Here is a 26,846-nt window from a genome sequence, read left to right as displayed (position 1 = left end):
CTTTTAAATCGGGGAAACCAGAATCCTTGGTTATTTAGTGTTAAAGGTAACTGGAGGATGTGGAGCTGCTGTGGAATAATATGAATGTTGGCTGGGTTACAGGGCTGTTTACCTTAAGCACAGGTTGGTTTTCATGTAGTAGGAGGTTCTCAGGAAAAAGGAAGCAGGAAGGAAATAATGGCTCAAGACAAGCCACCCTGCCCTAAACACTTAAGGGTTGTTACGGGTTCTTGGGAAATCTGGCTCAACCTCCTGCTGAGCCTGGTGAACTTGTTTGGACAATCAGGGCCAATAGCTCAGGAACTGAGGAGAACCTGCTGGAGCAGGAGGGGTGATCTGTCTGCCTTTGCTTTTATAGAGAGCTGTTTGGCTACTCTACTTGGGGGCCAAATCCAGGAGCACCTCTTGGGTGAGCCTTGCTGATACATAGTGTTGTCACACAGGGCCCAGTCCAAGAGTGGTAGAATCGGAGGTTACAGCACCCAAGTAGTCAAGGCCTAAAGTCTGATACCTTTGGGTGCCTTGAGAGAGATCAGGGAGAGGATGCACAGAGGTGTAGTCAGTCCCATAACCAGAGCTCTGACCAGCAAATAACTTTTAGAAATTTTTATGCCCTCTACTGCTGTTCTGTAAAGTACATAGAAAACCCCAAGGACCTTTTCTTCTTCACTGGAAAGAAAAACACATTGGTATCAAAAAGCTTTATGAAGAATAGAGAGAAAAATAAGTAACCTTCCAACCTCTCTCTCTCTCTCTCTCTCTCTCTCTCTCTCCCCCATACTCAGATGCCCATGCTTACCCATGCTCACATGCTCACTTTCACTCTCTCATGCTTGCTGTCTCACACTCTTGCTCTCTTGTACTTGCACTCACACTCCCTCCCCCTCTCCTATGTCTATTAATTTTTTTTCTGTATGCTCATTGAAAACATAAGTCTCTCCAACATAGGAAAGAGCAACCATTATTAGTAAGAGACTGGGCGGTATTTTTCCCCATGGTGATAAACTTATCAGGGAAGTCAAGGACAGAATGGACCAAGAAACCAATCTTATTTCCATTAAAGTTGAGAGTAAAGCCTTTGCTCCAAAACAGGCATCTTTCTTATCTGGGCTACATTGGGAAGCTTGTGCTAGAGGAGTTCCATGGATAAATAGTGCTTCAAGGCAACATTTTCAAACCTGAGTGTCTGCAGTTGAGCTCCTAAACTTTTTTTGCTGAGCACCTGCAGCTGCAGTTAAATTCCAGTGAGACCTTTTGGGCTTGAATGCCTCCCAGAATCAGCCTGCTTCTCTTTAACAACTTACTTATATTTAGTTACCATATATTTATGCAACAACTTTGGTCACAGTCAGCAGAGTGTCAGTTTGGCTCTGCTCTCCAGCACTAAATTCACAAAAAGAAATTTGAGCAGGAGCCCAGAAGTAGATGCTTAAGTCCTCCAACCAGAAACAAAATATGCAAGAACCTCTGGAATTTAAACAGTACATTTCTTTGCAAAAAGGAATATATATATAGAGAGAGGGAGAGAGAGAGACTCACACACGCATTGTATGCGTCCTTGGACACATTTTAACACAGTGGTTAAATATAGACAAGTCTTACAGGTTTTTTTTCTGGGTGAAATAAAATATTTTCAATATCTAAGGATTTGTTTGTTGGCTGAAGGCACAAAATTTGTTCATTAACATTCATAGAGTTCCAATGAAGAAAAGATGCAGTATCAGAACACATTTCTTTTCTAGTGGAAATAATGGATGATTATGCGTTGGATTTCTATGGCAAACACGCAGACAGGCACAAACATGTTATTTTTGCCTTATTTTGGAGGTTGTTATAGAACAGTAACCAACTTAAATTTTGCAATGCAAGGAGAGAACTTATCCTCCTGCTATATAGGTTATGGAATATGTTTGAATATGTTTGACCCATTTCTGCTATTTATTGATACTGCTTAGGTAAGGGGCAATTGGAAATTATTCTAATAAAAACAGGACTTTTTTAACAGAAAACTTAGGAAAAGAAACCCCCAAATCCAACATTAGGCCATTCATCACCTAAGTGTAAACCATGAGGATTGTACGCTGGTTCTCACTCCTAACCTAGGCCCTTGGACAAGCGATATATACACGTTTTGGATCAGATTGTGTAATTGCCATTAGTACCATACACACATCTTTCAGGCTGCGCATCCTGGTGAGCCGAGTTCCAGGTGTATTGGGTCAAGTGGCAGATTGGCTTGCTGCATTGTGCATTTGGTGGCTTGGGAAGAGAGCTCTTTGCAATAGTGACCAAGCTGGGCAATTTTTGTCAGTGGCGCTGACACTAAGCTTTTGGAGATGCCCGGGCCATTCTGAATGCTTTGTCTTAGACTCAGTGAATTTAGGCCATACTGCTGCTGTGGCCCTGGAGTACTGCAAAAGCTCCGTGTTTAGTTGTCTGGCATTGACCACATATTACAGGAAGGTTAAACCATTTCCTTAAGGTTGCTGTTGAAATTCTTAAACCTGGTAACCATGGACCATAGTTTGTAATCCTTGCCCACCCCAATCTGTAGAAAGACTGGATCTTACTGCACTGTGCCCATGAAACCATTAAAAATCAGTGTCCATTTATGATCTTTGACTCAGAGAGAGAATCTACTTGCTTGTAAATAGCGGGACTTCTCTTTGGGAAGCATGGGGCCTGAAGCCATTGATATTGCAGAATTTGAGTCTTGTTTAAAAAGTTGCACTCTAAGATCGTATTTCTGCAGAGAAAAGCAAAAGTGTGAAGTGTTCACATTGCAGAGGGGCAACATAAGACTGGCCAGGTGACCCTAGGTACCTGGGCTGTTGTTATACTGCGTTATCCAGAAGCAGCGTGAGCCTTTCAGGAATGGCCAATGTTTTCATCTGCCACTCAGAAACCTGCTGGCAGCAGTAAAGCTGTCAGCTAATCTCGACAGTTTAATGCTTTTACTGCCGCTGCTATTTGGGAGATCTCTCAGGAACACCAGAGTCAAATATTCTGATTTGTCTTGGGGGAAAATGACCCAGAGACAGGGCAGGCCACGAGGATATAAAGCTTTCTGTGACTTCTTCTGGGATGCATCCTCCTGTGTGGTCTTCTGACTGGAGTTTTAGGGCTGGATCAAAACTATGACAGTGTGCTGCCTCGTAACCAATAAGTGTATTTTTATTAGCATTAGGATGCTAACTTCACTTGTTCTCTTACAGATGTTGCAATTCTCTGTGAAATTACAGCATTGCAAAATGCTTTCCTGTGGTAGTGAGAGGTGTGCAAAAACCATTTACTTTTTTTTGTCATGCATTTTTCCATTTACTTCAAAATGCAAGCCTTATGCTAGGTAGGTAATGCATGGGCAACTGCATTTGAAGTGATAACTTTCTGGTTAGTGCTTTGGACATGTGCTTGGAACGGTTTTTCTCTCAAAGCCTTTGCCAGAGCACTATCTAGGTATTTTCATGCTTCTTTTAAAGGGGCTGGATTTTTCCATCTACCTGACATAAACTATAAGCTTTAATCATGTCCCTAAAACAAGTGTAATTGTATCTTTTCAGTATTAAGCAAATTTCCTCAGCAAGGCAGGCACACTGAGCAATTGTCTTTCCCTCACAACTTAAAAGTTAAAATATTAAAACAAGCGCTGTTGATAGTTGTGTGACGGTCTTTCAAAGTACCTGGACTATGTTATCAAGCTCGGGAGAGCCAACAGCACATTCGGACTGTAATGGATACTGTCAGGAAATTTCCTTATAAGATAAGGATCTTTCTCAGTCAGCTCACTGGATCTTACACCAGAGAATGCATATTATCTTCATTCTGAAGCATAAAGGCCACTCAAACGCCACAGTTGTATTCCTCAGGGTTAACCTTTTTGTCTTGGGAGGTAACTGTTGTCTTTTTTGCAGCCCAGTTTAATGGAAATGAGAAACGGCAATCTTCACCTTCACCCTCCAGTGACAGGCGCCGACAGCTGCGAGCACCAGGAGGTGGCTTCAAGCCCATCAAGCATGGCAGCCCAGAATTCTGTGGGATCCTGGGGGAAAGAGTGGACCCAGCAATCCCACTGGAAAAGCAAATGTGAGTTAATGCGAAGATTGTTTTCTATGGAGACCTCTCTGTCTGCTGACATGGGTCTGGTGGTTTGCATTAGTGGTTGTCTGGGATGACTAAGACCCATTAACGTTTCTGACCTATTGTCCCCTTCTTGTTATGTTATTAAAAACATGCACACATGCAGGCAAGGAACAAGGGAAGCTGCGAGTGTTGCTACCAGGAGAGCTCACCCCTAGTTCCCTTTGCTTGTACAACTTGTAAATACCATGTTAACAGGTGCTCTGGAAAGAAAATAGAGCCATCTGAATTATCTTGAGAAGCCGTAATCATCAAGCCTACCTGCCTGATTCTGTTTTCTGTTCATGAGACTGACATCCACAGATATAAAAGGGGTCTGGCTCCCAAATATTGTTGGGGAACAGGATTGTGTTTTGAATCTCCCAAAGTCTGATCTGCCCTATGGGTTTGGTTGCTAGTTAACTGCAGAGTTGGGATGGGTGGGGTGGATTAAGGGGCTATAGTCTAACATTGATTTTGGTGCTTGTTTTGGCTGGCAGCAGTGGCCACGTCTACACAAGATGCTGACTGCACAGTTGTTATTGTGTAGTCATTCAGTACTTGTATTCACAAGAGTTACTGCTTAGTAGCATTGTCAAGTGGCTTCTAGATGATGCTGACTGCACAGTAGCTTGTTACTACTGAGCAGTAGTGTCGTGTCACACTTCTTACCACGCAACACTACTGCGCAGTCAGCGTCTCATGTAGATGCAGCCAGTTTGTCCCCATGTGGTGGTAGAAATCTTGAGAGATTTTTGACACTGCTGGCTCTGATTTCTAACACTTATTTGGCCTCATATCTTACACCAAGAAGGATAAGAACACTGAACATCTCAAATATTGCAAAATATCTTATAGGCTGTTAAACAAGCACAATATCAACAATTAGGGCAACATTTGAAATTTGTGTTTCAAATAGAAGTCAAAGAATCGGAGAACGCTCAATCTGTGCCTAACCTAAATTATCTATGGCGATATATACACACTTGATTCTTGGCTCATCAACTTGATATGAAATCCTGCAGTTAATGCTTCATGTCTGACTCTGAATACAATTGTGCCTTACTAATTTGTGCTGGTAACTGGGGAACCCATTGCAAACTTCTGAATTTTAGGAATCCAAATCAGTAAGATAAGTCTGAACCTGGCAGGCACTGAGCAGTCTCTGTTTCCATGACTGCATCTTCCACGGTCATGGCTGAAATGGACAATCTAAAGGGCAACAACACTGTATTGCAAAATGAGGTAGTTTGTGGTAGGTTTCACAAACAAACGATGTATGCTGATGAACATAAGCATAAACAATATAAACTAACCAAGTCTCAGCAATCAGAGACCCTTTCACAGCACTGCCACTTGACTGATTTATGAGCAGCTTTGCAAATGATGAAGTGAATAGACTAGTAAAGTAGCTGATTAGCAAATTTCTAATGTGGGCACAAATACCACTGTCTAGGTGAGTATCAGGAAACTGCTTATAAGTGCTTGGGGTGATAGGGAAAAATGGAATCCCCAAGCATATGTACCTTGTGTCCTTTGATATGCAATGTGAAATGTAGGAAAATGAGAATAAGACGCATTCCCTTTTGTTTAGGGGCAGATCCAGATGGGGTGCAGTAGTGTGGTTGCACCCCACCTTTTTTTGTTTTGCATGTGAGCTCTCAGTGCAGGGTCTACCTAGAGTTCCTGCTTTTTCATGGCTCCAGAACCCAGAGGGTGTGAGCATTGCTGCGACTCTTCACGAGGTCATTTAGTCCACCTCTGCTCAAAGCAGAATCATTTCCTGCTAATCCAAGTATCCATCCAACTTGTTCTTGCAGATTCCACAGTTTCTCTAGAAAGCCTGTTCCAATGCTTGATCACCTTTGTAGTGAGACAGTTCCTCCCAGTCTCCAACCTAAATTTCTTTTGTTGCAGGTTTAGGCCATTGGTCCTAGTTCTGTACCCTACAGCCACAGAGAAAAACCTCATCCTGAATTCGGTGCGGAGAGGGCAGGATGGGAAGGGTGAACAACAGCGGCTCATCTCCTAGTAAGAAAGTAGGGGCCCCAGCCAGGCCTGGGGGTGGGTGTGGGCTGCCCACTGCGGGCTCAGGCTTCTGCTCTGCTGCCCTGCCCCAGGGCCTCTGCGGCCCAGCAGGTACAAGATGGCACTGATGGGAACAGTGGGGCTGTGCACAAAATCTGCTTGCTGCTGCAAGCTCTGCGCTGCCCTGGTGAGGTGTCCCCTGTGTCCACAGCAGCACTGAAGGGCACGCTCCCACACCACCACCCTCACTGCTGCCGCACACTCAGGGGATGCCTTGCTAGGGCAGCATGGAGCTTGCAGCGGCAAGCAGTTTTCCTGCAAGGCCCTGCTCTGCTCTGCAGTGCCAGGTTGTGTTGCCAAAACGGCTAGTTTCGTTCCCCTGGAGGCTTGTTCAGTTACTCTCAAGGAAAGAGTCACACATACAGGCTGGGTCCATCTAGGTTTATTGTTTGCAAACAGTTCGACCGAGGAGCAGAGAGCTCAAATCAGGGCCGACGATGAGTCCGGCCTGGAATCACATTTTTATAGCTTACATTCAACAGAGTCTTGACGTACTAGAAGTTTATTGGCTGCAGTACCAGTTCCTAATTGTGACGTCTTATCTTGTAGGCTGTACTTAACTAGTTATTGGTTAATGTGACTTATCAGGGTTAGTACGTGCGCACTCAAAGGTAGAATTGCAGCATGCTCAGAAGAAAAGAGCAATTTCAACAAAGTTAGTTAAACTTTAGTAACTTCTTATCTTAACGTAACCTTAAGGCACTGGACAGAGATAATTTCAAAATGCAAGGCAAGCAGTAAGAACCACAGCTTGGACATTAGACCTCCTGATCTTTACACAAAAGGGTCATAAGATGGTCATAAGACACTTCTATCATATGGTTGTTGCTCAAGCATTACTGCAAAATTATGGGGGCTAACGTCTTTTTACTACAGTTGCACCCACAGGGCTGCGGAGACCCTTGGGGAGGGCATCAGGGTGGAAGCCCTAGCCTGTAGCATGTAGTGCCCACATGTCCCTGCCCCGTGCACAGATCTCCTTTGACTTCTGGGGAGCGTGTGCACTGGCAGGGAGCTGCCCCCATCCCCAACCCAAGCCCACAGCAGGGGTGGGAGGGGGAGGGGGAGCCGGGCTCTGCTCCGTTGCAGCAGCCGCCACCTCCTGCTGGTGACGGGGCATGCGGCTGCGGACCCAGGTCCCTGGTCCCATAGCCCTGACAGCTGGGGGTCCCCTCTGGCAGGGCTGGAGTGGGGGGGCAGAGGGCTGTGGGTGGGCGGGTGAAGGACACCAGCAGGACTGGGGGCTATGGGGGAGAATGAGGGGCACGAGCAGGGTCAGGGGGCTGTGGTAGAGGGAATGAGGGGCACCAGTAAGGCTGGGGGGCTGTGGAGGGCCTTTCATTTTAATCCCAGACCTTGGGCATTTTATCAGAGAATTTGCAACTTTATCAGGAAAAAACAGGATCCCTACTGTTCACACAAAGCTCTAGTAGGAGCCTGTGTTGCCCAGGTGTTGAGTTCAGAGCTCACTGCACATGCACATCCCAGCCAAAGTGGGGTTGAGGGGTTTTGCCTACCTCCCTCTTTCTGTTCCTGGATCTGCTATTGCTTTTGTGCTGTCTACTTCTCACTGAGTAAAATCCTCTTCCCTGTAACGAGCCAGTGCATCTACTCTAGTTCTCCATGGACAAACTCAGAAATGAGTAGGTGGTGAGCTACAATAACTGGGTTTGTAGTATGTGTCAGCACTGCAGATAAATGGAACCACCTTGTGTCTTCAGTGGAATTATATGTGCTTGCATCAAGTCTGAATTGAGTCCAGATTCTAGAGTGTCAAACATGCAGCATGGAAAAGGTTAGCATCAAGGATCTGGTTTATGTCCAGTGAATTCAAAGGTCAGTTTTCTGTTGATTTTAGTGGGAGGGGAATCAGGTCCTTAACGCTTGGATAGAAATAGATTATTATTGTCCTTTGAATAGTCCTCACAAAGCTGCCAGTATGTCCGTCCTCCCCCCCCCCCCAGTCCCTTATTGGTATCATTAGGAGACCTGCACTTCTAGAGCCACTCCCTTCACATGCCTTTCCTCTTCCACACTTGCAGAGTGCCATTTCACTGCTGCTTGATCACATAATGGACATTTTGAGTCATGACCCTTAAATGTATATAGAGCTGACATTTTAAGGAAGAGACACCCCCAATGTAAGCAAAATAAACGTCTCAGCTGAGAGTTCAGACCTAGCTAAGGATGCCCCTGCTGCGATAAATTCCCTAGTCAGCTTGGAAACCTCAGCTGCCTTGAGTGACTCATTCATATGATCTCATACTATGCAGAGTAATGAACTCCTGATATATAGTCAATGGCTCCCCTGAAGCCACCTCAGGAATATTTATCTTGGATACAGAGACATAATATTCCACTAATGATTCTTCAGTCTTCTTATGCCTGTCAACATTTAAAACCAAATTTCCCTGTTCCCTGCCCCACAGTTGAAGCAGTGATTGTAACCCTGCATCTGTCTCCCAAAATGGATTCTTCCTACAAGCCACATGTGCCCTTGAGCTAGCCAAGGGTGCATCAAGCCCCATCACTAGGGGTCTACTTATTTTTTCTTATGCTGAGCCAGGGAGAAGTGTGCTGAGTATCTCCCCAGAAGAGATCTGTTTAACCTCTTCTTGAAAACTCCAGTGAAGGACGTTCCCTAGTAAACTCCGTAGGGGAGCCTGCTCCATTGTTTCACCACCTTTAGAGTTAAAAGAAAATTGTTTTTTTCCTCTCCTCTCCTCTCCTCTCCTCTCCTCTCCTCTCCTCCCCCCCCCCCCCAGGTTTCCAAACTAAATTTCTTTGCTGCAAATGAAGCTGGTGTTTTCTTGTCCTTCCTTCCATGGTTGTGATCAACACATGCTCTCTGTTCTCTTGATAACCACTTAGGCATTTAAAGACTGTTAGCACCTCTTCCATCAGTTGTCTTTTTTTCTAAATCAAGCAAACCCAATTCCTTTAGCTTTTCCTCATAGGCCATGTTGTCTAAACGTATTATCTGTCTCGTTGCTCTCTGCTGTATTCTCTCCAGTTTGTTGATGCCTTTCTTAAAGCGAGGTGCAAAATTGGACACAGTATTCTAACCAAGGCCTCCTAGAATGTCAAACAGAGCAGAGTAGTTGCCTCCAGTGTCTTGCATACAATACATCCCAGCATCAGAACTGCTTCGTGCAGCAGCAGCATGCCATTGTTAACTCTTACTACTCAGTTAGTGATCTAGTATGATCTGGATCCTTTTCTACTGGAGGTCTGTCTTGGCAGAGATTCCCCATTTTGTACTTGATTTCTCCTTCGTTAGCACTTTGCACTTAATTTTCACTGTTGTTGATTTCAGGCAATCTCTGATTTGTCAAGAATATTTTGAATTCTGATCCTGTCCTCCAGTATTCTTGTTACCCTGCTCCCACACAGTTTGGTGCCGTTTGCAGAAGTTTTTAAAGCCTACTCTCTATTCTGTCATCAGTTGTTTCAATGACAGTGTTGAATAGAATGGAACCCAGGACGTACCTGCCTGGGCACCCCACTTGAGGTGTTGTCCCCCACCGTTTGATGAACAAACTTTTGATTTTGCCTCTTTAAGAGTGACTGTGCATCCATCTGTAGGTGATCACATCTGGACAGTGCTGCATAAGCCTCTGTTGAGAATATCTTGTGGGACTGTCACAAGCCTTACTAAAGTGAACAGATGTCACATGCTGCTTCCCCCCATATCTGCTATCCTGTCAAAGAAGGAGATGAGAGTATTTTGAAGTAGCCTGTTCTTGACAAATCTATATGGGCTGTTTTTATCACTGTTATCTTCTAGGTACCTGCAAATTGTTTATTTCAAAATCTTTCTGAGACTTGAAGAGTGGCCCTAACACATTCCTAAAACTCAAAAGACTGTCCCATGTCCTGCCACATTATCTTTTCTGTTAACATCTGGGTAGATGAAGTCTCCGATTCCTACTAGATCCTGTCCTTGAGGTTTTCATCTGCCACTTGTCCTCCAGATGAGGTCATCCGTACTAACACTTATTTTGAGGTCATGTCTGGGGGGTTTTCCCCCATTTTATCTTCACCCAGAAACATTTAGCAGGTCTGCCCCTCAACTCCCCTCCTAAAAACTTAAGAGCTACTGTATACTTCTTGATATATAAGACACCACCTTTGTCCCTGATCTCCCTCCTTGTTCTTCCCAAGTAGGCCATACCCTCCTCTAACAGCATCCCAAGCTTGTGATTTATCCCATTGAGTTTTGGGTGTGGACAGAAGTAACTTTTGAAATGTTTTCAAGTGAAACATTTTAAAATTAAAATGATTCTATTTAGGGGCCTACTATGCAGCCCCTGTGTTGCCCCCCTGGCTGAAACGTTTCAAAACTGCCACAGCTGCCTGTAACCACAGCTTTCTTGCCACGCAACACTAGAGGAGATGGAGGATGTCTCTGGAGGGGCAGAAGTGGCTATGGCAGGGACTCCTTGGCTCTCCATCACCAGCATTCTCACTCTCCAGCCCTGATTCCATCTTCCTCCCATGGGAGTGGGGAGGCAGAGGGGACTGGGGCTGGAGAACCTACCATGCAGAAGCTGTTCCCTGGCCCCATTGTCTCCTGGCTCAGGCCCATTTACCTCTCTGCTCCCCCTCTCACTGGAGGGGAGAGGTATAGGGGGCTGAGGCTGAAGAGCCAAGCATTGGCAGCAGTGTTTGGCCGTGAGTGCTAGAGCAGCTGGGACCAAAGAATGGGAGTCACTAAGTCTGTAGACTGTCCACCCTGTGCTTCCTTTGAAATAGCACCTCATGTAAAGATGTATTCTGAAGTGCTTGAGCTGCTTTTGGTACGTTTCAAAGAGCTTGTATTGTACATTTGTACAGCTGACCCTCTGAGATGTTTCAATTGTTATTTCTGTCCATAGCTTGTGATTCCAATTATGTCATAGCTCTGGTGGTGTACTAAGAGCTCTAGTTCTTATTCCCCGTGCTCCTGGCATGTATTTTCAGGGCATTCCCAATGCTCAGCAGGTTGCCCATAGTTTTTCCTCCTATCTCTGACTGGCCCATTTATTGCTTTCTTTCCTCCGTGGAATCTGTAATGGCTGGAAGGGAAAAACACTTGACGCTTTGTGTCCCTGTCTTGACAAAAGTAACTTGCAAGCTTTTCACCTAGCTTTTTTTGTCTCTCCAGCCACTAGCAGCCTGTGTGCTTTTAGAGGGACACCCCCTCCCCCCCACCCACACACAGGATAGGTCACCTCCTGAATTTGTGGCTTTCTCCAACCCTTCAGCTGCCTGCAATCTGTGGTCTTTTAAGAAGAACTGTTCTGCTTTAACTCTAAAGCGCTTCTCATCCCTTCCCCCTGTAGACAATATGTCTAAATGTTGAGCTTAGACCAGGGGTTGGCAACATTTTTGGGTAGAGTGCCAAAAATACCCACAACCTCAATTTGTAAGATGTTGGCGTGCCAGGGGTGGGTGGCAGGGGAGCCACAAGGGGCCCAATCCTTGTTGTAGCAGTGCTTCTCCAGCCCCTTCCCTGCCCTCCACTCCAAGGTGCATGTGCCAAGCAAAATGTTTTCGCATGCCACACTCTGGCACCCGTGCAAGGGGTTGCCTACCCCTGGCTTAGACCATTCATCAGGCTCCTATGGTTAGGGCAGGCCCATGTTTGTCACCAGTACACAAGAGAGAGATATGGCCAAATTCTTATCTAACTGTCTTTGGCTCTCTGGCCTGGTGACCAAATGCCTTTCACTGGAGACCAGAGCAAGGCTTGAAAATAACACTGCTGAGCTTGTAGCAAAATGTCTTCATTGCTCTGCACCTTCCCAGTTCACACACCGATAGCCAGTCACAGCCAGTATGTGACCCATCCTAGACACCGAATGCACCATTTCCACAACCAGTTGCCTACCACTGGAAAAATGGCTCCAGCAATACAGAAAAATCACCCTGATGCGCTCACCAGCTAGCTCACTCCCTTCAGTCTTTAGCAGCATGTCTTCAGCTCTTGGAATCGCTTGAATTCCCTCCCAAGAAATATCCTTCACCTTATGGAAAAAACTTTGTCTAGTAACTTTCATCATTGTGTCTCATTGCTTTTCATGACAACTTTTACCTTTTTATAGAATACAGTTAAGTCACTGAATATACTGTGTCCTTATCTCTCCATCTCTTCAGCTGATAAATTAATGTATTCTGTTTGAGGAGACTTGCTGGATGTAACGAAACAGGGTGAGGTGATTCAATTTTAAGACTACCACAAACTGCGTAGTGCAGTGCACAAGATTTCACTCTCAGCCTTATATGAATGGGCTAACATTGTGAGCACAGAGTTGTCTAGAGCCAAAATGCATCTCTGCCGAGGGAATTTCTCCAGCAATGTATTTGTTCAGCACTGGTTAGTTAGAACAACTCCCTTCATAAAAGGAAGTTATTGGGGAAGTATGTTTAAAACAAATAAAAGGAAACACTTTTCCACAAGGAATTTAACAATTCACAGCATTTAAGGTCAAGTAATATTTGTCATTTAGACTTGGGAGGAAGAGAATAATTCTATTTTATGCTTTGGGGTGTCAGCTGATAACTGCAAGAGTGAGAAAAAGAATCTCTCCTACAAAAGTGTGCCACCACTAACCAAGCATGTTAATGGGCCTGATGAAAGGGGTAGGGTCCACTTTTCTCTTAAACATTGGTTCATGGATTACTGGATTTGCAAGCTGATCCAGCCCAGTAAATTCTAGGGGAACCATTCCCCTTTAAAGATCTGCTTGTAAATAAAGAAGGGCCAGTTTCTGTCTCCCTTCCTTCCTTTCACAGTATCACAGAGAAGTTTTCAGAACTGGTCTTCATCACTTTGTTCTCCTTAGAGGAACTGGTACAATGTACTACTTAGTGGGTTAAAATAAAGGCAGTCTGAATATTCTCAGGCATGTTTCAAAAGACCTTCTTTGTTTTAGCTACTCCTGTTGAGGAAAAAGGCACGCCTATTTGTGTTTCTGATTTTTTTTTTTTCCCCCATGCTTTACTGCATTTCATGTCATAAAATCTGTCATTTTCTTAGCAGTTCTGTTACTTTTATTCAGTTTCCACGTTTTACAAATCTATAGTTAGAATAGTTCAATTATTTAACATAACTATAGGCTCATTTTGAGGGGGAAGGGGAAAGAAAAATGCGTGTTTGAAGATGAAATGGGGTTTTTTGTTGTTGTTTTTTTTTACAGCTCTTGCCTATTGCAGGATTAAGGCAGATTTATTACATTTTTCTCACGATGTCATCTGATTAATTGTTATTACACATTGCACTGAATGGGAAGCTTCATGTACATTCCTCTAATGCAGTCACATATGTTCTGATTTAAGCGTCTGCTTTATGTGAAACGCAACAGCAAGCATCATCTCACGCTGTAATGGCAACTTTATGTAACGTGAGCAATTTGTTTTATTGGAGTTAGTTATTCTTGAGGTGTTAATCACTGCAGCACATGAAAGCATTTGTTTAAGTGAATGGTCTTTGAGGCGAATATCCATTTTTTTATGTCTTAATTTCTCTGTCTTTTTTTCTAGATGGTATCATGGAGCAATCAGTCGGACAGATGCAGAAAACCTGTTACGGTTGTGTAAAGAATGTAGCTACCTTGTAAGGAATAGTCAAACAAGCAAGCATGACTATTCTCTTTCGTTAAAGTAAGTACAATATGATGAAACATGGTGAACATAACTTACAAACCAGCAGTTTGGTTTTTTTTGTTGCAGTAGAAATCAGTCACTTTTGTTGCACAAGTAATGCTTGATAAAGGACCCAAAGGAATTTTAGAATACTGCCTGTCAGCTTGTATTATGTCTGGTGACAGTTCCTAGACATGGTGTTATACTTCTGGGATGTTAAAGGAATTTTATTCTCTGTTTGGTGCTCTTTTAACAAAATACACTTGATCTTTTCCAGCTTCTGTCTTTAAAATGATCCTGCTTCTTGTGTTTTGTTCCAGCCATTAATAGACACCCCGTTTCTTGCTCTCTTCTTTTCTGGGAATGGCTCCTTCTGCATGGAAATAAGCCATATAGGGGCAAGCTGTGGTGAGGTTCTAAATGGAGAGGCTGTTCCTGTCAGAAAGCACAATCAAGGCTGACAGAACTTCAAAATTAAGAAATTATCTTTTTGTCCTAGTCTCTCCCACCTTTTCATTTGAAAACTCTCCTCTTTCTGGTTTGATCGCTTAGGCCAAAACCTGTATGTTTTGAAGGTCAGCTCCTCATGTGCTTGGGTATTCATGTTCTGTGCACGCAAGTGTTAGGAGAGTTATTCTCCCCATATACATTTTCTGGAAGGGAAGTGAGACTCTTATATGGATCAGCTCTAAATGATTGCCTGCTAGACTGGCCTTCCATCTTCATTTCAATGCTTCACAGTGCTCTCAGCCTTTACACCAGCTTTTACACCAGTTTCCTCAGGGCTGTACCTAAAGACTCAATCCTACTCCATGATGAGGGTGGGTGGCAGTTTCAAAATTACTTCAAATTTGCACATATAAATAGACCACATCCATACATGCAAATTGAGTAGTCAGAAGCCCATTTAAAACCTCTTGCCCCTCTAAAACAACAGGCCAGGCAGACAGCTGGTATAGGAAAGAATAGTCCCATTGACTTGTCGTCTTAGATTTGGTTTCACTCCTGTTGCCTGGAGCACAGCTGTGCCACTTTGCTCAGACAGAGGATCTGGTCCTGCAGATTAAACACGTCTTGCTGTAGTATTACAATCCAGGTGAACCTGTATCACCCTTCTGGCACACGTACTTGCACGATGAGTTCTTTCTGCTGCATGCAGTGGCCCTCTCTGAATAGTTGGCCAGCAGCTTATCTAAAAGCAGCACCCTACTCCAGTCCTCTACTATAGCTTATCTGATAGTCATGAATTCTTGGTTGCAGTGATTCTTCTAGTTCATTGAGGACTGCTGAGCAAATGCCATGTGGCTCTGTTGGTTTTAAGTGCATTTAAATTCTATCTTTCACAGCTCCTGTGACCAGAAGTGAGCACTCTGAATATGTAATTGGAGTATGCCTTTCACAGACTAGATGCTGCAGTTCTTGTACCAGCCCAAAAACTTATGGTTCAGCTAGAATGCATTTCTTAGAAAGAGATGTCTAGTCTTGCTTTAAAGCCTCCAAGTGCCTGTAAACCTACACTGCCTGTTCAACAGTGATGACAGTTTGGGAAATGTTTGTATCTTTGTTTCCTGTTTGACATTTTCTGATTTGAACTTCTTGCCATTCCATCTTGCCTTTCTGTTGCTTGTTACATTAGCAATCCTTCTTCAATGAGGAACCAGCTCTCCATGTACATAGTCCATCTTAGTTTCAAAATCACCCTCTGACCTTTGCTTTAGTAATCCTAGACCAATGCTTCTCAAACTTACACTGAAGGCACCCCATTGTTAGACTGAAGGCATCCCTCAGAAAATGCCAACTGTTAGCTTCCACTTGGTTTTTACTACAGAAAATAATAGAGCAATTTTTCCATTACAGAGACCTCAGAAAAACAAAACAGGTCAGAATGTTTTTACCACTGTGAATTCCTTTTTGAAATCTTTGGGTTTATCTTGTGAATCACACTTGCACCTCTCACATTGCGTGGCACCCCACAGCACCCTTGAAATGATCCTCAAGGCACCCTAGGATGCCCTGACACCGTGGCTGCGAATTACTGGCTTAGAGTGATTAAAGGAATGCCCTCTGCCATTATAAGCTGCAATTTTCACACCCCAGATCACTTTTGTAGATTTTCTCATGGCTGTTTCTAGCATAGTTTGATACTGTGGGTGCCAGGATTTGACCTAATATTTCACTAAGTTTCTCTCTAGTGTTATAAACAGAATAGGAGCACTTGCCTGCTTCTTCTCCATGTTCTTCTTGTAGTACCTCTTATTATACCACTAGCCTTTTTTCCTTTACCATCACTCCTGGAGCTTATGCCCAGTTGTTTACTTACCAATGGCCACTAAGGGTGACCTTCCACTCCATTCCTGTCATAGTAGTATGTAGGTCTGGCCATTTTTGTTGGCCATTTTTGTTCTTCTGAGTGTAAACAATGCCACTTAGGAACAGGTTGGCATTTTGTTCCTAGCTACATAGTGCTATGCATGTGGATGAGGATGCACTGCTACATAGGCACACAGGCTGAACGTGTGCAGTAACATCCTGGGCCCTTATAGGTACCCTTTGTGGATGTATAATGACCTTAGATGCCCAGAAGTGAAGTTGGCTAAAACTCCTGGGTTCTAGGACACTTGCCCCTTCCCTTCCTCCCCCTGTCACCCCCTGGGTGGTTTAAACCTAGGTGTTTCTGACCTCCAAGCTCAAAACCCTAACTACCACACCACAGCTCAGCCATTATTCACAGTCTTCTCTGGTGTTCCTTTTGAAGTTGAGCCACTAACAGAGTCCTTGTTTAAAAAAAAAAAAAAAAAAAGGGAATTAAAAAAAAGCAAAAGAAATGGATAAAGACCAACACAGGGCAAAAGCTTATGCCTCAACACAGAGCCCTCTCCCTTCCAGGCCATCAGCTGCCTCACTGAGCTGTATTCCTTCTTGTTCTCTTCCTTTTGCCCCATATATCTCCCACAACTCACTTGCATATCTACCCAAAGGGCAAGCTTCAGAAAGTGTGCCAAAAAAGGGATTGGATAAGGGCTGAACTGTGGTGTTAGGGAAGTCAAACCTGGGTCCAAACTCCCCTGGATGAAAGCTTTAGTTAAAGTACCTGCGGTGCCATTTTTGAAGCACAGGGATGGTGATACACGAGATGGGGAGGCTGACTGGAGCATGGTAATTACCACACTCCAGCAAATTCAGTTAATGAAGTCTGCTCCGACATGCTGTAATTACAGCGTATCAGAGCAGCCTTGCACCGTGTCTACAGGCACCCTTAGATGGCCAGGATAGAATGCCACCCTGAGTTCTTTGCAGAGTTATTTATTTGCATGATAGTCTCTTACCACACTGTAAACATAACAATGTCATCTTCTTCCAAGATGTAGGACCAACTGCACCAGTGTATTGAAATGTAGGTCGCATAATGGGAGGCAGGAAAATCCAGCTTGCTCTCCTGAAAGACCTGTCTCGCAGTTGCTTACTCCCTATTTACTACTTCATCAAAACTTTGTCATTTGCAAACTTCCTTTTTGATTATATCTTTCAGCATTTCAAAACATCTGATCACTGCTCAAATCCATTTGCCTTGCCTTTCTTTTACCCATTTGATAAGGTATTGCATGTATAATTAATTGATGCTTTCATATCATATCCCCTTATCATGGATGAAGATGACTGTCTTAACCAAAGTAACCTTTGTATTTTAATTAATCAGCTTTGCTGTCTGGACATGAAGAAAAATGTTCCTGGATGACTCACAGTTCTCATTCACACTTCTTCCTTTAAGTATTTCCATCTAATTAGCTTTGCTTACAACTGTTTTTAGTTTGGGGAAATTGGCCCCATTAAAATCCAAAGTACATATTACTATTTGGGGTTGCATTCTGTTTGTGCAACACCCTTGTAACCAGGTCAGAAGGATCGCCCACACCTTCGCAAGCCTTAACCTTAAACTCCTGTGAGTAGTCTGTCTGCATCAGTAATATCAATGCTATGTATTCCTGTATCCTCATTAATGTTTATCTCACTGTGCCTCCTGCTTCCTTCATCCTTTTTGTTGCTGAGTGGAAAAAAAGTGCATGGTCTTAGAGTATTTCACCCTTTTCCATCTCTATTATTGAACTTCCTCTGTATTTGGCAGTTGCTCTGCATTTCCATTGAGTATTTGTTGCTATCCCTGACAGTTTTTAGTGCTTCATTCTAATTTAGCACTTTTTGACCTGCTGGTTTTAGTTTGGTTTTTAGTTTCTCCTTTGGTTCTACCCCTACAGAGCTTTGCTCCAGTTAGATACCCATCTATGGTGTTTTTGCTTTGAGCAGTTAAGAATTTCTTAGATAACCAGTGCTTTCCAGTTCCTACTTTCCAACAAATATCTAAGTAAATTTACAATCCCCTATGAATGCAGGACCAGATGATACTGTTCTTGGAGTTCTGCAGCAGCTTCCTGTGGCTTTGGCAGTCTGGGCATACATTTAACAGATAACTATCCTTTCTCTTTCCTTGTCTTCTGCTGACCAACTGCTGTTACTGTCTTAGATGGTGATCCTGTATTGAGAAATTTGGGTTGTCTGCCTGGAGCCCCCCCCCCCCCCCCCCCCGGCTTCCTTGGGCCACTGAGTTGGGTGCAGGGCATCAAGCCTGCTTTTGCGGCTCCTAACATAGAACTATTGGTGGCCAGATACTGGAGGAGATGCTACTGAAAGGTGGAATGCTAGACTCCATCCAGACAAGGTTCTTTGGGAAGATATGATATCTTTTATTAGACCAACTCAAATAGTTGGAAAAATTCTTTGCAAACTTTCAGGTACAGATACCCTTTGTCAGGCTGAGGAAGCATCTGCATTTGGTGTGTGCTCTTCCTGATGGAATGAATAGGCTTCATCCATGTTTTCTGTCACTGTCTCTCACCTTAGCTCACAGTTATGATGTTACTTCTGGGCAAATAAAGTTACTCGCATACATACATACATGTTTGCACCATGGTAACTTGAGAACTGATTCTCTGCTGGTCAGTGATTTTCATCAGTGAGTAATTTTCCCCCCATCAAAGACAATATAGAACAAGTGGGTTTTCTCTGTTCCCTTCATTTATTTAAAAAAATGCAAATAAGGCTTAGGTGTCATTCTCTTGGCAGGTTATCAGAGGGGTAATGCATGTATGCCCCAGCTGTAGCATGCGCATGTAATACTGACCAAATAGGAGCCTTTTGTTAAGTACTTTGTTCTAGTCATTCTGCCACCATAAAACCAAAAGCTATTGGCATGTTTCACTGCACAATTTCAAGGCCTGCTGACCTGTAGGAATGTTAACAGTTAAGACAGAAAGAACCAGGCCAGGACTTTAGAAGATACTCAATATTTTGTTTTCTTCCCGTTAGTAGATGGGTCCAAATGTATGCATGTCTGGGGATAAAGTAAGTTACTCTGGTTGAGTCTTTTGGATGCTGTTATAATATAAATCCAGAATATATATGCAATCTATAAATTAGGTAGAGGGCTGAAACTATCAACTTTGAAGTAGCACTTTAAATTTAATTTTAATGCTCTGGTTATATATGTGTAAATGGGGAAATATTAACTCCCATCAAGGCTTGTTTAAGTGTGTTTAGTAGTCTAGTATAAACCAATACGGTAACTAATGATTACTGCAGTTATGCAATAAAACTGCAGTACACATAACATACTCCCACTCCTCATGCATAATTTATTTTATTATGGAGATGTACCCTCTTAAATTGTTCTGACTTTATAAAGAAAAAAAATGAAGGAAAGCCAAGCTCTGCTGTGTAGCTGACACATTACAGTGTAATCTTGGATGGCTCTGTTGAACTGGTAGGTTGCAGCTGGTATATGCTGTCAGGGAGTAGCTGCTATGCTGGAGTAGTTAAAGTGCAATTTTAGGGCTGTCCTCTGGCTTTGTGGTAAATTGAACTCCATTCCTCTGCACTGCTTTAGTGTGGCTCTGCAGCGTCCCTCTGTATGGGCAGTGTCCACGCTGCTCAGCCAAGGAGTTGCCTCTCATTAATGGCTTTGCAGCAGTGGTAAATGCAGGAGCGTGCAAACGTGAAGCAGGGCTCTGACCTCTTGTTCCCAAGTTGAGGCTAATGACCAAACAGTGAGGAATGTTTGTGTTTCCCATTGGGAAACTGTTCAGGAAGCCGTGCTCTGTCACAATGGCATTTTAACTATTTCCTTCCTTGCTGACAGCCACTTCAGTGAGGCTGTTCATATGCTGAAAGCCCAGCACATGTGTTATATGCAGTGCTGGCTCTTGGTAGTGTCAGGTACTTTGCAAGATTGAGCCTGGAGTCCCTCCTCCCAGCTGTGTTTCTGTATCTTTCTGACTGTGGCATGTGCTTGCCCAGAGTACGCACATCTGATGCACTGTCAGCTTTTGAGGTGGCAACTATGTGCTTTTGGTGGTTTAAAAATGTGTCCAGACAGCAGATGCTTTAAGGTGTCTGTCCAATGGCAGTGTTTCCAGATGGCTTTGATTGGGAAATGTATTTAATTTGTTCTTGTTTCCCTCAGCCATAAGGAACCGTTGTTACACAATTTTATACATAAGCTGGCTGGCTTGTTGAATGACATGGATTTGTGACTATTTTTTACATGTATCAGCTTTTTCTGTCTGAATGTTAAGTTACTGGATTGTCTTCCTTATGAAAGCTGGAGGATATCCTAAGTGTTTGTCTCCAATAGATAACGGAATATTACGGCAGGATGTCAGTTCAGTCCTTGCTGCTGATAGTAGATGAGGGTGGGTAGAGAGACCTAATATTAAATGGAATTTGCTCTAGCATGTGCAGAGGTCCAGTTCTTCCTTCCTCTCAGTATGCTATTCCTGACCCCAGGAGATCCTTGCAGAGCTTCCCCTAAAATTTATTGTTGCTCTTTCAAAATGTTTTATGTGAATTTAAATTTTGTTTTGTGGAGCAGTGTTGCCCTTTTGTCCAGCTGTATCTGCTTGAGCCCTGGTCTTCTAGTTCACAACATAGTTTATTTTAAAAGAGGTATTTCATTTTTTTGCGAAAAAGAATTACAAGGCATATTATTTTATTGGGCTTTAAAGGTTTAGAGTGGAGACCTATGACTTAAGGATTTGTTGTTTGTGAGTCTTATTTTTAACAGCTTGGTGACAGAGAAATTTGTTTATTCCCCATTTCAAAATGAAAGCGAGAGCTCAGTGTTTTGTTATAAGCTTCCATTTAGATCTATCTCTTTATCCCTAATGAGCCAGTTACCTGTGGTATAAATAAAGTTGTCTTAAAATACTGGGTCCAAGAAATACAACATTTTAAAAAAATTAATGGCTGTTAAAAAAGATGCCAGTAAACCTTTTTCAAGGCAGGACAGTTTTCAGAATGATCTCTTGTAACAATACACATATAATTATTGTTACTTTACCAGTTTCAGTGGCATCTAAACTAACAAATTCTCTTTGGGGACCTCTTATGCCCCCAGCCCTTTGTCCTGTTCATAAATTTGTGTTGTAGCTGCAGGCAGTAGGAGCTGCCATTCTGCATTCCATTAATGGTTTCCTTGTTGATGTATGCGTTGAGAAGACATTTGCCAAATGGGTACAGTAGGTATGTTCTGTTCAGTTACGTATGCTCAGCTATAAATCTTGATTTGTAGCTACTGACATCTTGAGAGGAAGGAACAAGATTTGCTTTGTTAAACCAATGTAGCCTTTATTTGTTTTCAAGTCAGTGTTCATGAACACAGGAACAGAGAGCCATCGCTAAATTTCACTTATTTTTGCCCCCTGTGAAGGAGACACTTTCATTGTCCTGACAGCAGTTTAGATGTGGAGTTGACAAGTTCACATTACATTGCAATTGCTCTTTGCGTCAACAAGTTTGTGCACAGTGGCTAATCAGTGGGTACTGACCTGGCCTGAAATGCTGCTGTAACTTGGCAGAATGTGTTTTTATATTTTATTTTAGTGCTAGTTCTATATTTGGTTTTGTATTATGCTCAGCATCACTGTCATATGGGAGCACCTTCTGGTAGGGCATACAGTTAGCAGAGTAACGTCTGTCAGATTTTGTTCTTCAGTCTTTTCTGGGGATGTGCAATGGAGTACTGTCTCTTGGTACCGTTACAGTTTGTGTGCATGTGCACACCCCCAGAGCACACTGCATACCACACCTGTGCATAACCCAATGCCAGTCCCAATTTGCTGCCCATTGCTTACATCATAAACAACTTCTGGTTACCTGCATTATAGCTGAAGTGTGTAAATCATTTAAAAGCAGCCCCACTATCCACTTGGTTGATCACTTAATTGTAACTGGTTAACTGCGTAGTGCATATAACCATCTACTATGTGACCAGCTTTACTCTGTTTAACAGTGCCAGAAATGAAGAAACAGCATCGGCTGTGGAAGGGCTGAAGCATGCTTGAACAAGCTTTCAAGGTGCTGAATACATGAGCTGCTCTAATTAAAGTGCCTCTCCCCCACCCCCGGAGCATGTGTAAAGATGCCCTTAATGATCATGGCTTGCTTATGCTAACTTTGTATAAGTGCATACACCAGCAAAGTGCATAACCCTTTTGTATTCCCAGGGGCATGTAGTTAAATGGAATTGTGTGTGTATGTGTAATATATTAAAGGTCACTCCATCTATGCATATGGCATAAGCGCATTACAAACACCCATAGTCTTTATTAAAGTACTCATACGGAAGGCAGAGTCAAAGTCGTGCACCATACAATAGGAATCGAAGGTGGTGAAGAGAGTAATGGTGCTTAGACTATGGAATGGATTTCCTCCCCCCCCCCCCCCCCCCCCCCCCCCCCCCCCGAAATGAGAATAGAAAGCTTGCTCACCATATTTATAGATCATGCATCTGGTTGGGGCTTAAGAGAACAGAATTAACATCCAGCACACTCGTGATAAATGAAGATCTTGGTCATGAACAACAAAATTAAATTCAGCAAAGACAAATGTCAGATACCACACATAAGAAGCTGAGGGAAAACCAGCGCGCAGGTACAGAATGAAGGGCTAGGCTATGGCACTGCTGAAAAGGATCAAGGGGTTATAATGAAGCAAAAGATTAAACATTTGTCAGAAGTGTGATGCAGTTGCAAGAAAACAAATGCCTTCTTGGAGTTCATTAGCAGAAGCATCCTACGCAAGAGGCTTTAGCATCAGTTAGGCCTCAACTTGGAGTACTCTGTCCAGTCTTGAGCGCTGCATTTTAAGATGGATATGAATGAATTGTAGAGGGACAAAGAGGGAGTTTGGAAAGCAAACCATACAAGGAATGTTTGAAGGAGCTGAGAGTGCTTAGTGTGGCAGAAAGAAGATTAACAGATATTATGATAACAATTTTCAGGTATTTGAAAAGTAGTCATAGCAAGGGTGATGGAATGGTTGTTCCCCCTCCCTGCCTGGTGAGGGTAGGACAAAAAGCAGCGGTTTTAAACTACATGAAGAAAGATTCAGATTAAGGCTTAGGGATTTCTACCTAAAATGTCCGAACAGCTAAATTTTTGGAAGAAGGTGCCTTGGGAATTTGTAGAATCCCCTTCACTGATTTAGGTACAGTGCACCTACCTCCCTGCAGGGAATTGGACTAGATTAGTAAGAGTCAGGTTTCTGGCAGGTGTGCTACGAATTAGCCATGAACAACCCCCTCCCCAAATTAATGCGTTTCAGAGGTAACAGACGCATGAATCTCTGAGGCTAAGTCACTGCCGACCAGCATGGCGTAGAGTCTCCTACCCTTGTAAAGGATGTTGCTGTGTGAGAGCTTAATGTTGGCAAGGAATCCAAGGGCACTCCCACTCAAAGGGCCCTGGTATTAACCAATTGCGGGTGTGTCCTTTCAATCAAAAGTGACTCCACGAGGTCTGTGGACTCAGCAGAATGCTTTCCACTGTCTGCCAGCATCACCTCTGTTCTTCTCAAGTTTGCCTTCAGCCAAGTGTGGAACTATTACATGGTGTTCAGAAAGATGAGCGAGTAGGTGGGAAATGGCTTGAGAAAATAACAATAGGTACAAGATTACAGTGTTTGGCAGCCTAATAAAATTTTAAGGGAGCTGGGGAAAGAGGACAGCTTTGTTACCACAGCAGATGCCAGGTTTGTACTTCCAAATACAAGACTCAGGCAATCCGGATATATTTCTGGTTCTACTGCAAACCGCCAGTGATTTCTGGCATTTACGTAATGTCTCCTAGCATTGGCCTCCCCAGTCTGTAAAATGGGATGAATAGATTTACCATGAGAGGTTCTTGTCAGTTTAATTCATTAATCTGTGAGGTGTTCTGAGAACAGCTAGTGAGAGATTCGAGTTGATAAGTATATTATTATTATCTAAATTTTAAAAGGCATTTTTAAACAATAAACCAGTGTATGCTTTCTTAATAGTACAGTGGGAATCTAACAAAACAACTAGCAAGTCAGTGTGGGATGTTTCCCTTCCTGCCAAATCTGTTCATCATGATTTAAATCATCCCATTTTTAATCATAATTTGAACCAGCAAGCAGGAAACCTTTGCTTAAATAATTGATTTTTATCTTGTTTTGTATTCTTTATTTGCCTAAAGAAGAGAGACCGCCATTGGTTTAAATTAAGGCTTTATGGTACTAAGTTAAATATAGTCCTTATGTTGTTTGATACTTTTTCAGTTATCCATACACATTTTTAAAGCAATTATATAGCTGAGCATGTAAGTAGTCAGATTCTCAGTTTTATCAGATAATGGTGATTGGATTCATTTAAGGTGTTTTCTAATTGTTTCTACTCATTTCCATCAAGCTGTATTTGGATGGAAATTGGAAATCAATTAAAAAGCATAAAACAGCATTTTAAAACTCTTATTTGTTAAATAAAACTAACCATGCTGCATAAAATAACTTTTATGATATTTAAAAAATCCCAAAGTATTCTTTGCTGTTAGTGCATGGAATTTGATTGTTTTGGTTATCACATAGATGATTTTGGAACTAGTAAATTTTCCTTATCCCTCACCATGGTTTTTATTCATAGATCGGTATAGGAAAACAAGCTGCTTTTTTGGTTCCCTGTTAGTTTCTCAGCTTTGAATAAAATAGTCTTTGAACTGAACTCAAATGAAGAGACTCCCTTTGTCCAAAGCTGTTCTAGCTCTTCAGTAAAGTCTGATTTCTCGTTCTCCCACAAGTTGTATGTGTTAACTTTTTTAAGTTTCCTGATTCTAAGATTCTAAACTTGAGCAGCGGACATTCATTGCCTGAGTACAGGTTTTATTTACTTTAAATTATTTTAATACTTTACATATTTTTTTTTTATTAACCCCATTGGAAAAGCACTTTCTTCTGCTAAAGTTAAGTGTTTTTTCACATAGGTTCACTATTGGAATTTCTAAACCAAAGAGTTTGGGATTTCCCCCCACAGGGTGGCTTCTGACTGTTAGAGTAGGGGTAGTCAGCCTGTGACACGTGTGCCACAAGTGACACAGGCAGCCTCTCTGCATGGCATGTGGCAGATCAGGGAAGGGACCAGGCAGCACAGTAGTAGGTAGGCAGGAAGCAGAGCAGCAGATTGGGCAGAGGAGGGAGACTGGAGTGGCACTTGGAAGAGTACAGAGTTAATTGTGGTATGCCTGGCAAAAAGGTTGGCCTTCCTTGTATTAGAGGATGTTCTAAGAGCCTGCTGCTAACAGTCACAGTAGGAGGCAATGCTTGAGGCTGTAACATTTTCACAGTCCTATGCAGGTGCATAAAGGTCATGAAGTCCTAGAGTAATTTCCTTCAGCTGTGAAACAGTGAGGGGTAGACCATGGCTGTTTTACAGAAAGTCATGAAAGCAAACCGTGTATGGAAAGCCCTGATTCAATTTAGTTTACTTGTTTGATGAAGCCATTTAGTCTGACTGTGCATACACAGATGGCAGTCGTAGTGCTTATCACTGTTTGGTTAAGCCAGGAAGGAGCTGTGTTCCCATAAGAGTTTGAAATAAGTTACTATTTACTAAGCTGCTGCAAAGATTGTCTTTAAAAATGAAAGTACATCACTAAGATCAAGAGGATTAACGGCACTAAACAGGATAAGAGCAGAAGAAATAGCAGCTTTCTTTGATCATATTACCTGGCAGTTTGCTTAATACTGAACTGAGGTCTGCAGATCAGAATGCCACCACGATACACATTGGGTGCATCTACATGTGTGCTTTACTGCCAAGTAGACTAATTAGCTGTACAGTAAAGCATCACTGTCTACACGTATGCCAGTATTAGGGTGTAGCAGATTAATTAATTCCACCAAAAGATAGTACCGTTGGGGACGCTACTATCTTCCTTTGGGATAATTTACTGCACTGAAACGCACATGTAGGAAGTGACCATGGTTGTACATTGCTTTGGGTCAGCTTAGCCAGCCAGAGGCCTTGACTTATATTGTTGATATTCCAGGCACATGTGTAGACAGTGTACCGGGGAGCAGTTTACTCCAGCTCAAACTACTCCAGAGTTTGCTTCAAATTAATTGCACATGTAGCTGCATCCATTGACTCCCTCTGGTTCCAAAATATGGAATCATATTTGCTCATATTTTATATGGAGTTGTGAAATGGAGGAAATCACTTATAGCTAAACTGCACACATGCACACCATTACCCCCACCTATCAGAAATATAATTTTCCTTACAGATCCTAACAGGTATCCTTTGCACCTGTCACAGTGTCTTTGGTGAGAATATTGCCTTCAATAATGCAGTCATTTAGGGCCCAAAATTGGAAAGGATATAGGCTGTCTCTAGAAATGACTGACCATCACTCCTACAATAGCACTTCATGCCTAAAGTCATCACCAGCTATAGTCTGCGTAATGCTTATACTAGCAGTCCTGCATGACTTAAAGCTACAATACTTGCCCTTCATAAACAAATGTGTCACTGTGCTGTCCCCTCCTCTACTGTAGGCTGCAGGATGGATAATGGGGGACATGGCCATCAGGGGATGAGGCTCAAGCACACCCACATCTTGGTGTTGCAGCATGCATTTCCTTGCTTTCTGCCCCGAGGTGAGAAGCCTGGC

At 42.9% G+C, this 26,846-nt stretch overlaps 1 protein-coding gene across 3 annotated transcripts in view; it reads left to right on the top strand.

Moving 5' to 3' along the window:
* The window catches only part of SHB (SH2 domain containing adaptor protein B), a 157,343-nt gene that overhangs the window by 106,551 nt on the left and 23,946 nt on the right, over window positions 1–26,846 (top strand). For all 3 annotated transcript variants that reach the window (XM_059724501.1, XM_006259128.3, XM_059724502.1), the window contains 2 exons: window positions 3,912–4,083; window positions 13,729–13,848. In XM_059724501.1, the coding sequence (XP_059580484.1) occupies window positions 3,912–4,083; window positions 13,729–13,848 (292 nt within the window). The remainder of the gene's footprint in view (window positions 1–3,911; window positions 4,084–13,728; window positions 13,849–26,846) is intronic.

This window comes from Alligator mississippiensis, chromosome 3 (assembly GCF_030867095.1).
Source record: "Alligator mississippiensis isolate rAllMis1 chromosome 3, rAllMis1, whole genome shotgun sequence".
In the NCBI taxonomy this organism is placed as follows: Eukaryota; Metazoa; Chordata; order Crocodylia; family Alligatoridae; genus Alligator; species Alligator mississippiensis.
This window is presented reverse-complemented; position numbering and strand designations above follow the sequence as displayed.